Source organism: Argentina anserina, chromosome 5 (assembly GCF_933775445.1).
Source record: "Argentina anserina chromosome 5, drPotAnse1.1, whole genome shotgun sequence".
NCBI lineage: Eukaryota > Viridiplantae > Streptophyta > Magnoliopsida > Rosales > Rosaceae > Argentina > Argentina anserina.
In genome coordinates this window covers 18,361,288-18,375,371 of record NC_065876.1, presented here as the reverse complement: position 1 = coordinate 18,375,371, position 14,084 = coordinate 18,361,288, and the positions used below count along the sequence as shown (strand labels likewise).

Genomic DNA, 14,084 nt, shown 5'->3' with positions numbered 1-14,084 from the left:
TTCATTTTAGATTAAACAAGATACTTAACATAAAGGATATCAAATTTTTGAAATTTAATTAAATTTTTCCTAGTTTTCCTCCATCCAAATGCAACATTAAAGTCGTAAATTTATGAATTTTGACGATTTTAGGGTGCAATTTAAAAAAAAAATCGGCTACAAGTAGCAAAGTAATGTTAAAATCCTGTTGATTGTACTAAATCAAATATTGATATCTAACATGTACAATGTGGCAGCGTCATTTGACCCCCCCCCCCCCCCCCCCCCCACCTTTTCCAAGGTTCTAATGATATAAAACAAGAAGGGGACAATTAAATAAGAAAAGTATAAAGGAAAGGAAGCGGTAAACAATCAATAAGAATGATTTGAAGATAGGTAGTTTGCGTGTACTAAGTGTGACGATCTACATTTTTATAGGGTTTAAATTCTTACTTATCTATTTATTTTGGTCTGATTTTGCGTGTTGATAATTGCATTTGTTTTATGCTTATATAGTTACAGAGATATATATAAACCTTATGTTGTATTTATCTATTTGTGGTTAGTAATATCTAGTCACCATCACACAAAAAAAACTAAGAATCTAAGAACTTGATTGAATCCGGAAAAGTCGATACGCATCTCACGCGCGTCTCTCTAAAGTTTCTTTCTATTGCTTGAGTTTTTCCTTCAATCGATCCGTCTATATCCAAGCTTTTCCGGTCTCCTCCATCGCTCTGCTTAGCCTGGTGGCTTCGTCTTCGTTCATCTTCTCCGCCCTTGCTTCGGGAAGTGGCGGAGACTCCAGTTCTCTTGCTTCTAATCGCAAACGCTCGAAACATGGTGGTGACTTCTTATCTAATATGCAAGCTCTCAGGATGGAGGAAATTAATTCTTCTGTCAAATCTCGTGCTCTCTCAGCTGGTACATCCTTGAACTATGCTGATACTCTGAAAAATCCAATTCATCGTTTTGACCAAACGATGATGGAGGAATTCGAATTCACTAATAGTGATTGTTGCAACTTGTCGACTCAAAGGTCACCCTCAAGTATAAAGGTCAAGTTATAGTGTAGTGGGATTGTGAGTAGGGGATGTCGTACCCAAGGTATTAGAAAAACCCTCTCTAGCTAGGAGAACCTAAGGGACGCTAGAAGAATATGCAAATGTACAAGTCACAAATCAAGGCTCACAAGTAAACTCAAATTCATGGTGGATATATGCAAGATGGTGTAGTGATTCAAATTTATTTCGGATGTGGAGTTACTTATAAAAACTAAATGACTACTTAAAATGTAAACTGGGCTATGCTAAACTAGATGTGATGAAATGGATGGAAGTTAGAACTTAAAGTTTCCACCTCTAGCTTCTCTTGTGAACAATGATGCTACTAAATTGAATGATGCCACTCTAATTAGCCAATTTCTCTCATTGTATCCCTCTCGAGTATGACAATGGACAATCTCCTTTGTTGGTATCAAGCAACTCCTCTCGGATGTAGTACTTAACTACTCAAGTCATGCATATGAATCAGGTTAAGTATCAAATGTATTATCCTAAGTGCATAAAGTTTGGAGATGAAGAAATCATGCAAACCAACCATACTTATCTCCAAGTGATTGTATTTCACAACTCTAACATGCACATATGATACGCTATCATGCTTGAAACAAGTAAGGTTAATCAAGCCTTAATCATTCATCATGTGATGCAAAGATTGGATAGGGCTTTCACCCTAGCCCCAACAAACTAACTACTCACTCATAACCAAATACACAAGCTTCAACATGTTCATGAACATCAAAGTAAAGAGAGAGTAGAGAGGTGACTAGTGAATCTCAAGTTGAGGATGATGTGGATGAACTCATGAAGGTCTTGACATGATGGTGATGAAGGTGGTGGTGATGGAGATCTTCAAATGATGCTAGACTCCTCTTCTTCCTCCTTGCTTGATGATGGTGTATGAAAAATAGTGGATGATGAGGTGATGAAACTTGGTGTTTTTAGAATGAGATGAGTAGATGGAAAAGTTATCTTCCTCTTTTTCTCTTCTTTTTCTCTCCTTGGTGGTGGTGGTAATGGAGGTTTTTGTAGACCATAATGGTGGTGGAAAAAATAGAGAAAAGTGAGAGATAATGGTGTAGTGAATGGGGTGGTTGGTTATAGAAGAAGTGGGTGATATAGGAGGAAGTAGGTGGTTATGGAAGAAGTGAATGATAAAGGAGGAAGTATGTGATTATGGAAGAAGTGGGTGATGAAGGAGGAAGTGGGTGGATGGCTAGGTAATGATGGACCTAGAGGTGATGATTATACCCAAAATCAAATCATATTTTTGCATGTAATATAGGTGTGGATTTTGGGACAATGAGTAGCCATGATTTTGTGAGAAAAAGAGAAAAGTGGTGTAGTTAAATCCCAACTAAAAACATGGGTCTAGTTGTGATAGAACAATGTGTTGCTCCTCCCTTGCTTCTCCATAAAGTCAACCGGAAAATGCATGGCACTACCAAAGTGGTGGTGCTCCACTATATAGTGCTGCTAAAAGTTGTGGTGCTCGAAAAATTACCGGAATTTCACATTTTTCTCTTCTTGTCTAGATATTCTACAAAACACGGAAATGAATTAGTCTAAATTAAATTAAGCACATAGAATAAGTAAATTCCATGTTTTACGGTATTATAATATATAAAAATTATGATCCAACACTACTCTTCTGGTAAGCATGGTCAAAATGTTTCATTTTCTACGAAAGTTTACAACAAGCTGGACTTTGATTGGTGTTGTGAAGCTTATTGGTAAACTAAATTTGACAATTCTTTTGACTTTATGCTCAAGGGTCTTAGAAGGAAATGACAGGTCAAGAGGGGCTGGCAACTCATTGATTTGCCCAATAAATTTTTCATCGTGAAATTTGCTCTTGAAGAAGATATGAATCATGCACTCTATGGTGGTTCCTTTCTGGCTGGCCAAACCCTTGTGGTTAAACGATGGAGACCTGATTTTGATCTTGCAAATCATGTTATTGGCTCCATGGCTTTTTGGGTAAGAATTTGTGGTCTTCCCGTCAAATTTTTCAGAGATTTTACTCTTGATAAGATTGGAAAAGTTTTAAGTGATGTCGTTATAGTTGATTCTATAACTCTTAGTCAAGCTAGGGGTAAGTTTGCTAGAATCTGTATTGAGGTTGATCTTAATAAACCCTTACGGCCTTTTGTTGAAGTTGAGGGCATTGCGTATAATGTTGTCTATGAAGGAATTTCTTTAATCCATTTTGAATGTCGGTGTTTTGGCCATTCAAAAGAGAAATGCCCCTCCCTTGCCAAAAAAAATATTGAGAGCTCTTCTATGAGTCCTAAGAGTAAAATCATTGTTGCTAAGCCTTCTGTCAAAGCTTCTGGTATTGAATCTAGTTTTGAAATGGAGGTGGGTTCCTCTAATGAGATTGTGAAGGATGATATGGGTCCATGGATGTTAATGACATATAGGAATAAGAAAAAATCTATGAATAATGGTGGTTTTGAGAAATCTGGTTCTTCCGGCTCTAGGTTTGATGTGCTTCAGAATGAGGATGTTTTGGATAAGGAACGTATGCCTAATACTGTGAGTGTTGACACTAGTAATTCTACTCATGCTATTGTCAAACTTTGGAATAGCTTTGAGAAGAAATGTCAAATGAGCAAGACCAAGATTAGCAGTTCCTCTAGTGACTCATGTTGATGTTGTTCAAGTGGACATTGCTCCTAGTAATAACTCGAAGATGAAACTTGTTTTCTCCAATGATTCTAAACCTCCCAGAGTTCTTATGAAATAAGTTTCAAATGTGGCTAGTTCCAGTGGAATAAAGCTCAAGAGCAAGAACAGTAGACCTAATAAGCAGTATCAAAGGAAAAATAAGGGCCCTGACTCTATTTCCAATCAGAACTCTCAGGTATCTAAGAAGTTGTCTTTTGATAATGTGGGCATTTCTTTTGGTACTTATGGTTTCTCGGGTATTTTTTGTCATAAACGTCCTGAGGAGGATTCTCTTGATTCAGGTGATACTCAGTCTTTGATTAATGACTCTTTTTTTTTTGAAGAGATTTTCTATGAAAATTGCATGCTTTCTACTAGCACTGATATATCTTCCCCTAATAAGGAAGATATGTTTGATAACTAATTGGTTGTTCCCAACCACTACCCGTTCATTGTATATCAATGTTTAAAACCCTCTTTTGGAATGCCAAAGGTGCTGGTAGTGATGATATCAAGTCTGCTATTACAGACACTGTGAGAATTAATTCTATTGACATGTTGGCTATTTCTGAACCCAGGGTTCAATTCTATAAAACTAAGGATGCTCTTCTAAATCTTGGTTTCTCTAATTTTAAGATTGTGGAGGCTAATGGTTTTTCTGGTGGTTTGTGGCTTTTGTGGAAGAAGAATCAAGTTAAACTTGAGGTGGTGGATCATAATTTTCAATCCATTTCTGCTAAGGTTTTTGTTAGTGGCTCTCCTACTTGGCTTTTGTCTGTTCTCTATGCTAGTCCCAATCACTCTTCTAGAGCGGCTCTCTGGGATTATTTGGATTCTTTGCTTGCTACTCATAATCTGCCTAGTTTGTTTATTGGTGATTTTAATGAGCTTGTTTCTAGTGTTGACAAGAATGGTGGACCTTTCCATGGTAGATTTGGTGGTCTCAGAAGTTGGGTTAATAGAAATGGTCTTATTGACATGGGTTTTATTGAATCCTGTTGTACCTGGTCTAATAACATAATCAAAGAACGGCTTGATAGAGGGTTCTGCAACTGTTCATGGAAGGAGGCTTTCCTTGAAGCTTTCATTCAACACCTTCCTAAAACGAGATCTGATCACTGCCCTATTTTGCTACAACTTAACTATAATAACTCTATTAATAAGGATGCTACTCTTTTCAGGTTTCAAGCCATGTGGCTCTCTCATGAGAAGTATTATGAGTTTATTGATTCTTCATGGAAGGTTTTATCTGGTGATTTTGTTTCTAAAGTGCATGTTATGTCTTATGCTGTTGCAAAATGGAACAAAGATGTATTTGGGCATATTTTCTATATATATAAAAAGTGATTATTAGCTAGGATGGCTGGTATCCAAAAGGATAGGGATAAGAATGAAAACTCCTTTCTCTTAAACTTGGAAGCTGAGCATATTTCCCAACATGAGACTATTCGATATGAAGAAAATTTATTTTGGAAGCAAAAATCTAGGGATAACTGGATCCAAGGTGGCGACAGAAATACAAAATATTTTCATGTTACTACTCTTGTCAGAAGAAGAAGAAATAAAGTGGAGGGTTTATTTGATGTTGCTAAAGTGTGGACTACTGACTTAGCCTCAATGAAAGACATTGATGTGGACTTTTTCTCCAACCTTTTCTCTTAGCCAGTCATGGAAGATATCAGGATCACTATTCCTCATTTATTCCATGTTGTTGATCGGATTAGCTTGACTAATTTATGTAAGCCTGCTTCATTGATTGAAATTAAGGATTCTATTTTTGGTTGGTGGCTTAAAATCCCCTGGTCATGATGGGTTCCCAGCTATTTTTTATCAGAACCATTGGCATATTTACTTCTCTGAGATCTTTTAAACTATCTCCAATGCCTTGGCCTCTAGCTCTATCCATGTTGGTCTAAATCACACCATTATCTCTCTTATTCCTAAGATCGAAGGGCCTTAGCATATGGTGAATTTTAGGTCAATTAGCCTGTGCAATACTATTTACAAAGTAATTTCTAAGATAATTGTGTCTAGAATTCGACCTCTTATGCAGAATCTCATTAGTCCCAACAAGGTGAGTTATGTTCCTGGAAGATGCATTTATGATAATATAATGGTTGCTCAAGAGATGCTTTTCAAATTCAAAAAAAAATTGTTGGGAAGCTTGGTTTTTTTGCCTGGAAAATTGATCTTTCTAAAGCTTATGATACACTCTTGGAATTTTATTGAAAGTGTGTTGTATGAAGTCCATTTCCCTCACTCTCTTATCAAGTTGATTATGCAGTGTATTACTTCTACCAGCTTCCAAATTTGTTTCAATTGGGAGCTTACTAGTGCTTTTAAGGCTTAGAGGGGTATAAGGCAAGGTGATCCCCTATCCCCATATATTTTTTTTCTTTGCATGGAGAAACTCTCTCATTTGATCCATTCTAGTGTGGAATATGGTGATTGGAAATCTGTTAGTGCTTCTCTATCTGGTGTAAAGATCTCACACCTCTTCTTTGCTGATGATCTGATTTTATTTGCTGAGGCTTTCTAAACAAGCTTTGGTCCTTAAGAATTGTTTGGATACTTTTTGTTCCTCTCTAGGCAAGCTGTGAATTATGAAAAATCTTTGATATATTGTTCTCCCAATGATAGAAGCACAAAGTGTGACGTTCTTAATGTATATATGTCATATTCTTATGCTTTGTTACTTCTTATTTAGTTGTTTTAGGTTCATAATTGTCATTTCTATGTTCTAAGTAGAGCTATGCCGAATTTAGATAATTTGATGATGAAATTGTGCTAAGTGTTACAAATCCTTATTGAGCTAGGATTCCTTACTCAACTAGGACTCTACTTTCCTATTTTCATTCTTTCCTATTCCTTAATCGACGAATTCTTTTCAGGAAAGACAAATCATATGTGGAAAGGAAGAAGAGATGTCGAGATGAATTCCTAGTTCAACAAGGAAATCATATTCGAGTTGAAGAAGGAGAAGAGGAGGCCGGCCTAGCTACTCCTAGTTGGACCAAGAGATGATGCCGTGCAGCCCTATTTGTGATCTTCCTAATGGACTTGGTTTCCTACATCAAGTTGGATATAGAGTACATGAATCAAATCCATAACAAAGAGGATTTCAGTTTCCCAATTGGTTTCTATCTCCTTATGGGACGGCAAGAAGGCTTCCTAGACTCCTATATATAAAGGCTTAGCCTCTCCATATTTTCATCATCAACCTTGCACACAAGCACAAGCCATAGCTCTGCCGAAATACTCTTCCATCCTCCAAGAAATCCTAAAACTGAAATTCATCTTTTTCCAACCTTTGGATTCGAAGCAAGTAGCCTAGGATCTTTGTTTGCTTGGAATAAACCCCGTAGGGATATTTCAAAGTGTAACTCTATGATCTTCATGTTTTATTTCGGTTTTATGTTTTCTTGTTCTTGGATGATTTCTGTTTTTGTTTTGTTAAAGTTCAATTCAATCTTGTCTATGAGATAGTTGTTCTTTCGAATTGTGTATGATATAAAGATTTTGATTTCTCTTTCAAGGATTTCTGTTTTGATGCCGTGAGTTATTGTTCCATGTTCTTGATCAAATTTCGATGTGTTCTTATATTGCATGTGTGATTAAGACAAGTAGTTGATATTGCATATGTTAATCATTCAAAGATAGTAACGATTATGATACAAGTAGTGGATTAATTGTTCTTTGGTTTTTCACCGATTTTTGATTCTAAGTTCGGCAGTGGATAGGGGTTTAAACATGTTGATTTCTCTATGTGATATGTAATTGCATGATGAATTGGTATGTTAGATTTCGTAGCAAGACAAGTAGTTAAGCTCGAATGTATCCATGTATTAGGAACCAAGTAGGAACTTGATGCATGATCGAACTTAGTGTGGAACCTTGACACCTACGGCATGAACATGAATGAGAAGGGAACTCAATGGCTTTTGTTCTTACATGATTTGTTTGGTGATTGTTTATGTGTTGGTTGGTTGATCACATGTACATATTAGCTTAGGTTTTATTTACTGTTTTTATAACTCAATCCGAAACCTATATCAAACCATTTATATCTTTATGAATTAGTGTTAATTGATGTGATCCTAAGCCCTGGCTGGATCCCCGGTTTGTGAACGATACCCTCTTACTTTATACTACTAATGATGTGTTCAGGGTTAAATATTGATGTCGAGTAATCGAGCAATCATCACCCAACACTTGCAAGAAGCTGGCTAAATCTATAAGCTCGATATGTGGCTCTCCCCTCACCAGTGATATTGGAAAATATCTTGGTATGCCTCTAATCCACTCTAGGGTTAATAAATTTACTTATCAAAGTATTTTTGATAAAGTTCAATCCATATTATCTAGTTGGAAGAGTAAGACCCTCTATATGGCTGGACAACTTACTCTTGTCCAATATGTGACTTCATCTATCCCAAATTATGCCATGCAAACTGCCAAATTTCCTATGAGTTTATGTGATAAGTTGGATAAGGTCAATATGGATTTTATTTGGGGGGATTCTGAGAACTATAAGAAGATTCATCTTGTAAAATGGGACATTGTTTGCATGCCTAAGCAAATTGGTGGCCTTGGGATTAAAAGACTGCATATATGAATCAAGCTATGTTTGGAAACATTTGTTGGAGAATGTTTCATGAGGATAAGGGTTTATGGGCTGATATGTTCTCTGCCAAATATCTAAATCATCTCAGCTTATTTGACTCATGTTACAAACCTGCTTCTGATTGCTCTAGTACTTGGAGAGCTATTATTCATGGAGCTCAGTTGGTTAGGAAAATTTTGAAAATGGAGGTTGAGTGAGTGTACTGATGTGCTCAAATTATCCTATTTTTCTATGCATCATATCCTTAGTTATGTTTAGTTCTCTAATTTATAATTGATTTATGTTATTTTAGTGTGTTTGTAAATTTTTGTCAAAGAGAGAAGAAAAAAGGCTAAAATGAGCTAAAAAGATTAAATGGTGATTATATTCTTCATTGTCAGAATCTATCTGTGCAGAACATCCAACTTTGCTGAGCTATAGTGAAAGTTTAAGTCGAATCAAACCATGAGCCATATATCATTGGAAAATACGGATGTCTATTTAATGTAGGATTTTACGGATCTTGATTTTGATACTCTGAGATAAAGTTATGATCATTGGAGTGACAAGAGGTCAGAGCTTAAACCTATCCAAGTTTGCTAACATCTATGGAGAACTCAAGTTGTGTTGCCAAGTTCAACCAATTTCAGTACATTAAGGTCAATGATTCAGATGAAGATGATAAGAGTATATGGATTCCTACTTTTACAAAAGATATTTCAAGGTTTTTCCATTCCATATCAAGTTAGGAGTTTGGGGCTGATGTTGCTTCTTTGTTTAGTTACTCTCTTTTGTCATGGAAGAAACCCCCTCCTGGTTATTACAAGCTTAATATTGATGGAACTAGATCTACCTCTTCAGGCGAAATTGGTGCATGTGGTGTCATTAGAGATCATAATGGATGTTGGGTTATTGGTTTCCACTCTAACCTTGGGGTTGGTTCTGTACTTGATGATGAGGCATGGGCTCTTCTTCTTGGTCTTAAAACTGCTGCTAAGCATCAAATTCTCAACTTGGAAATTGAGTTTGATTTTGCCATCCTGGTGCAACTGATGGAGAGTCCTAATTTGAAATTTCACCCCCTTGGTTCTTTGCTTATTGGATGATGCCCTATAATGACCAAGATGAAGGATGCTAAGCTTATTCGTATCTTCAGGGAGCTAAACATGACTGCTAATGCTTAAGCTAAAGCCAGCATTGATCATGACCTGGAAACTGTGTACTTTGACAATCCCCCTAAGCATGATGTTCAAAGAGTTCTTGATGACTTGTGTTCTTCTACTAGAGCTAGGAGAGTTGGCTCATGTTATGACTCTTAGTTTGCTTTTTTGCTTTTCTTGGGTATTTTAGACTCCGGTTGTAACAAAAAAAAGGAGATGAGCACGTATAGTCTCCACATCTCTCCTTTTCTCGTTTGTTAGCATCATTCTCTCTTTCTTCTCCTTTTGTTCTGTGTTCTCTTTTGCTCAAGGGACTGAGCTTCTTACTTACCCAAAGATTTGAATCTCTAATGTCAGAGTTTGGAAACCTTTGCTATACTTGTGGCTATCTCCTATAAGTTGGATGCTCAATTTTCTCCAATTCATTCGTTCTGTTCAACCTTCCCTAAAGCTTTTGTACCAATTTCTCTGTAAACTCCATTCAGGTGGTTGGATTAGTGATATATATATATATGATGATTGCTCGATTACTCGACATCAATATTTAACCCTGTAAGCATCGTTAGTAGTATAAAGCAAGAGGGTATCGTTCACAAACCGGGGATCCAGCCAGGGCTTAGGATCACATCAATTAACAAGAATTCATAAAGATATAAAAGATTGTTTTATATATTTTCGCATCAAAGATAAAAACAGAAAATAAAATCTAAACTAATATATACATGTGATCAACCAACCAACACATAAACAATCACCAAAACAAATCATACAAAGCTAACGAAAGCAAGTTCTAGTTCTCCTTTAAGAGTCATGCCGAGACACTATCATGAATAACTAAGGTTGGATCATGCAATTAGGGTCCTAAGCAGTAACCTAAACAGATAGACACTTAACACATTCGATTCATTCCAAGCGGTCTTAATCGAAATCTAACATACTTATCCTAATATGCAACTTCAAAGCCACGCATATTGAATTCATTAAGCATGTCACCTACTTAACCAACAATCATGCAATTCCGAAAATCATATAGAAAAGAGTAAACATGTTCTTAGCATAAGTCATAAATCCAACAACCTAAATATCATGCTACAAGCGTATACATAACACTTAAATACTTTCGAAATCACTCAATAACATGGCACGGCAGAAACCAAAATCATAGAACTAAAACCTAAAATCGCAACATTATATAAATTGAAATAAGTAACTATCTCATAGACAAAATCGAAACAAGTTTACTCTACACAAATCGCATGCTCATCCAAGAACAAGAAAAACCAAAAACCGAATTGAAATAAAGAGTGAATCATGGTTACACTTTATAAATCAAGCAATCCACAAGTGTAGCCAAGACTTCTATGGATGAAACCTTCTTCACAAGCGTGCTTGAAGGCTATTGATTAATGGGGAATGATGGAATCGGTTTTAGGATTTCTTGGAAGGGTGAAGGATGAATTTGGCAGAGCTATGGCTTGTGTTTGTGTGCAAGGTTGATGATGATTAAATGGGGAGGCCGAGCCTCTATATATAGGAGTTTAGGAAGCCTCTTTGCCGTCCCATAAGGAGATAGAAACCAATTGGGAAACTGAAATCCTCTTTCTTATGGATTTGATTTATGTACTCCATATCCAACTTGATGTAGGAAACCAAGTCCAATAGGGAGATCACTTAAGGGCTGCACGGCAACAATCTTGGTCCAACTAGGAGTAGCTAGGCCGGCCTCCTCTTCTCCTTCTTCAACTCGAATATGATTTCCTTGTTCAACTAGGAATGCATCTCGACATCTCTTCTTCATTTCCAAATATGATTTGTCTTTCCTGAAAAGAAATCGTCGATTAAGGAATAGGAAAGAATGAAAATAGGAAAGTAGAGTCCTAGTCGAGTAAGGAATCCTAGCTCAATAAGGAGTTCTAACACTTAGCACAATTTCATCATCAAATCATTTAAATTCGGCATAGCTCTACTTAGAACATACATATGACAAATATGAACCTAAAACAACTAAATAAGAAGTAACAAAGCATAAGAATAGGGCATATATACATTAAGAACGTCACACTTTGTGCTCCTATCAATATATATATATATATATATATATATATATATATATATATATATATATATATATGTACTGGGTGCTAGCTTTCGAGTTAGGTTTGTTGTTGGTACCAATCCTTTGATCTTATTTGCTGCTGTGAATTTAAAATTTGAGGTAGGGAAAGTAAATTTTCTCCATAGCTTTAATTCTGATTTGGTTTGTGTTTGGTGTATTTGTGTTGGGATGATTCTTATGATACTTTATTCAATCGTAATTGGACAAACCTTGTTCGTTTGTCCTTGAAATTCTGCTGAGTTTCGTTCAATATGATACCCGTTGGAATGATAATACTTTCTGAGTTCTTAAGATGTTCATATGAATATTTGCACAGGTATATATATTCATGGCAGCAAATTCTTGTTTCAAATGTATTATCTTTGATGTAGAACTGTTCTTTGGCTTTCTACTTGTTGGAATCTTTGGAGAAGTGTATAGTTGATCACTTCCCCTTCCTATCATGATATTCCGACCCTTTGTTATATTCAATTCCTTAACCTACTGATATGGGTTTCAAATGGAGTTCAATATGGCTACAGTTAAACTTGATTCTCGTTTTACTCTTGTTGTACCGTTCCACAATATAATTCTTGCGAACCTTACATCAGTTCCTTCATTTACAAACTGAAAATTAAATCTTGTTGGTACTATTTTTATCTCAACTACAAAGTAATATCATTCTTATTATACTTGTTCTCAGTAGCAAAACCTCAATTGTTAAAAATCATGCTTTCTAGTCCCTCTTACTTGCAGCGATTACATATCACCCTAGATTCGTATTTTGTCGTATTGGAAATTTTCCAGTATTTAAAGAGATCATTTTACAACAAGCCTTTCTCTTGTTAAACATTAGTTGCTGCCTATGAAGCACGGACACGTGCTATGGGCAACGTATTTCGTGTCCGACACGGACACACGAGTACCGAATCGGACACGCGAGTATCCGAATCGGACACGCACCAACTCATAATAAAAGTGAAAGTGTTTATGGTGAGATTCGAACCTTGATCATCCAAGGCACTCAATAACTTCTCAAGCATTCCAACAGATTCAATTTTTATTATATTTATGCATGATGCAGGATGAAATAATTGTGTATTATTGAATGATATGGTCGCCTATATATAGGCATTTACACGGACACACGAGTACCGAATCGGACACGCGAGTATCTAAATCGGACACGCACCAACTCATAATAAAAGTGAAAGTGTTTATGGTGAGATTCGAACCTTGGTCATCCAAGGCACTCAATAACTTCTCAAGCATTCCAACAGATTCAATTTTTGTTATATTTATGCATGATGCAAGATGAAATAATTGTGTATTATTGAATGATATGGTCGCCTATATATAGGCATTTACAAAACCACAATCCCGTAGAATTCAGAGTCCTAATCTATTACGGAAATGTTAATCTATCTCCTAATGGGAAACCTATTAGGCTAAGACACACACAAAGGTAGAATAGTAATTCTCCCGGAACACTCCCCCTTGTGTCACATGCCTAGGTTGCATGGTGCATAACGTTGCCTCGGTAAAAACCTTGTCAAGCAAAACAAAAACCTCTCGGGTAAAACAAAAGCTTGATCGAAGGGAAAAAGAGCACAACGCACCAACTACTTAAGGATCTTAACATGTGATGTAGACTCCCCCTGAAGTCTACCAAACTCTAGTGTTCCGATAAACAACGCATGCCAATGCTTTTCACATATTTCACAAAAGTAGATTTAGGCAAAGACTTGGTGAACAAATCTGCAACATTGGATTCTGAACTCACTTTATTGATCTGAACATTCAAGAACTTCTATTGTTAAACGTTGTAGAAGAACTTAGGCGAAATATGCTTGGTGTTGTCTCCCTTGATAAAACCTAACTTTGTCTGCTCTATGCAAGCAGCATTATCTTCATAAATGCACGTAGGTTGATCAGTTGTAGAGACTAATCCACAAGAATCACGAATATGGCGAACAAGTGATCGTAGTCAAACACATTCTTTAACTGCTTCATGGAGAGCGATGATCTCCGCGTGATTCGAAGAAGTAGCAACAAGAGTTTGCTTTGTGGATCTCCAAGATATCGCCGTATTTCCAATGGTGAACACATAACCGGTTTGAGAACGAGCCTTGTGAGGGTCAGAGAGGTACCCTGCGTCGGCATAACCAACTAACAAGTTGTTTGGAGTCTTTGCATCGGGGGAAAGAGCTGCACGGGACCGGTTGCTGCTCTCGGCACCGCGCACGGTCTCCACGCCATGGTGGCAGGCGGTGGTGTGGGGAGATACCGTGGCGGTGTTCTCTCTGCAATAGGGGTAGAACAATCCCATGTTAAGGGAACCTTTCAAGTATCGAAACAAATGCTTGATTCCATTCCAATGACGTAGCATAGGCGCGGAGCTAAATCTAGCTAATAAGTTCACTGCGAAAGATATGTCCGGTCTAGTGCATTGAGCAAGATACAATAGTGCCCCAATTGCACTAAGGTATGGAACTTCAAGACCAAGAACTTCTTCA

The 14,084-nt window shown here is 36.8% G+C and overlaps 1 protein-coding gene across 1 annotated transcript; it reads left to right on the top strand.

Annotated features, from left to right (window-relative positions):
* Window positions 1–4,172: 4,172 nt before the first annotated feature.
* LOC126795661 (uncharacterized) lies at window positions 4,173–5,057 on the top strand. Its single transcript, XM_050522456.1, has one exon. It carries the CDS (start codon window positions 4,173–4,175, stop codon window positions 5,055–5,057), a length of 885 nt encoding a protein of 294 aa, XP_050378413.1.
* The last annotated feature ends 9,027 nt before the right edge of the window (window positions 5,058–14,084 follow it).

What these genes read in the sequence shown, in the direction of transcription:
- LOC126795661 (XM_050522456.1), top strand. Translation starts at nt 4,173, where the DNA reads ATGTTTAAAACCCTCTTTTGGAATGCCAAAGGTGCTGGTAGTGATGAT.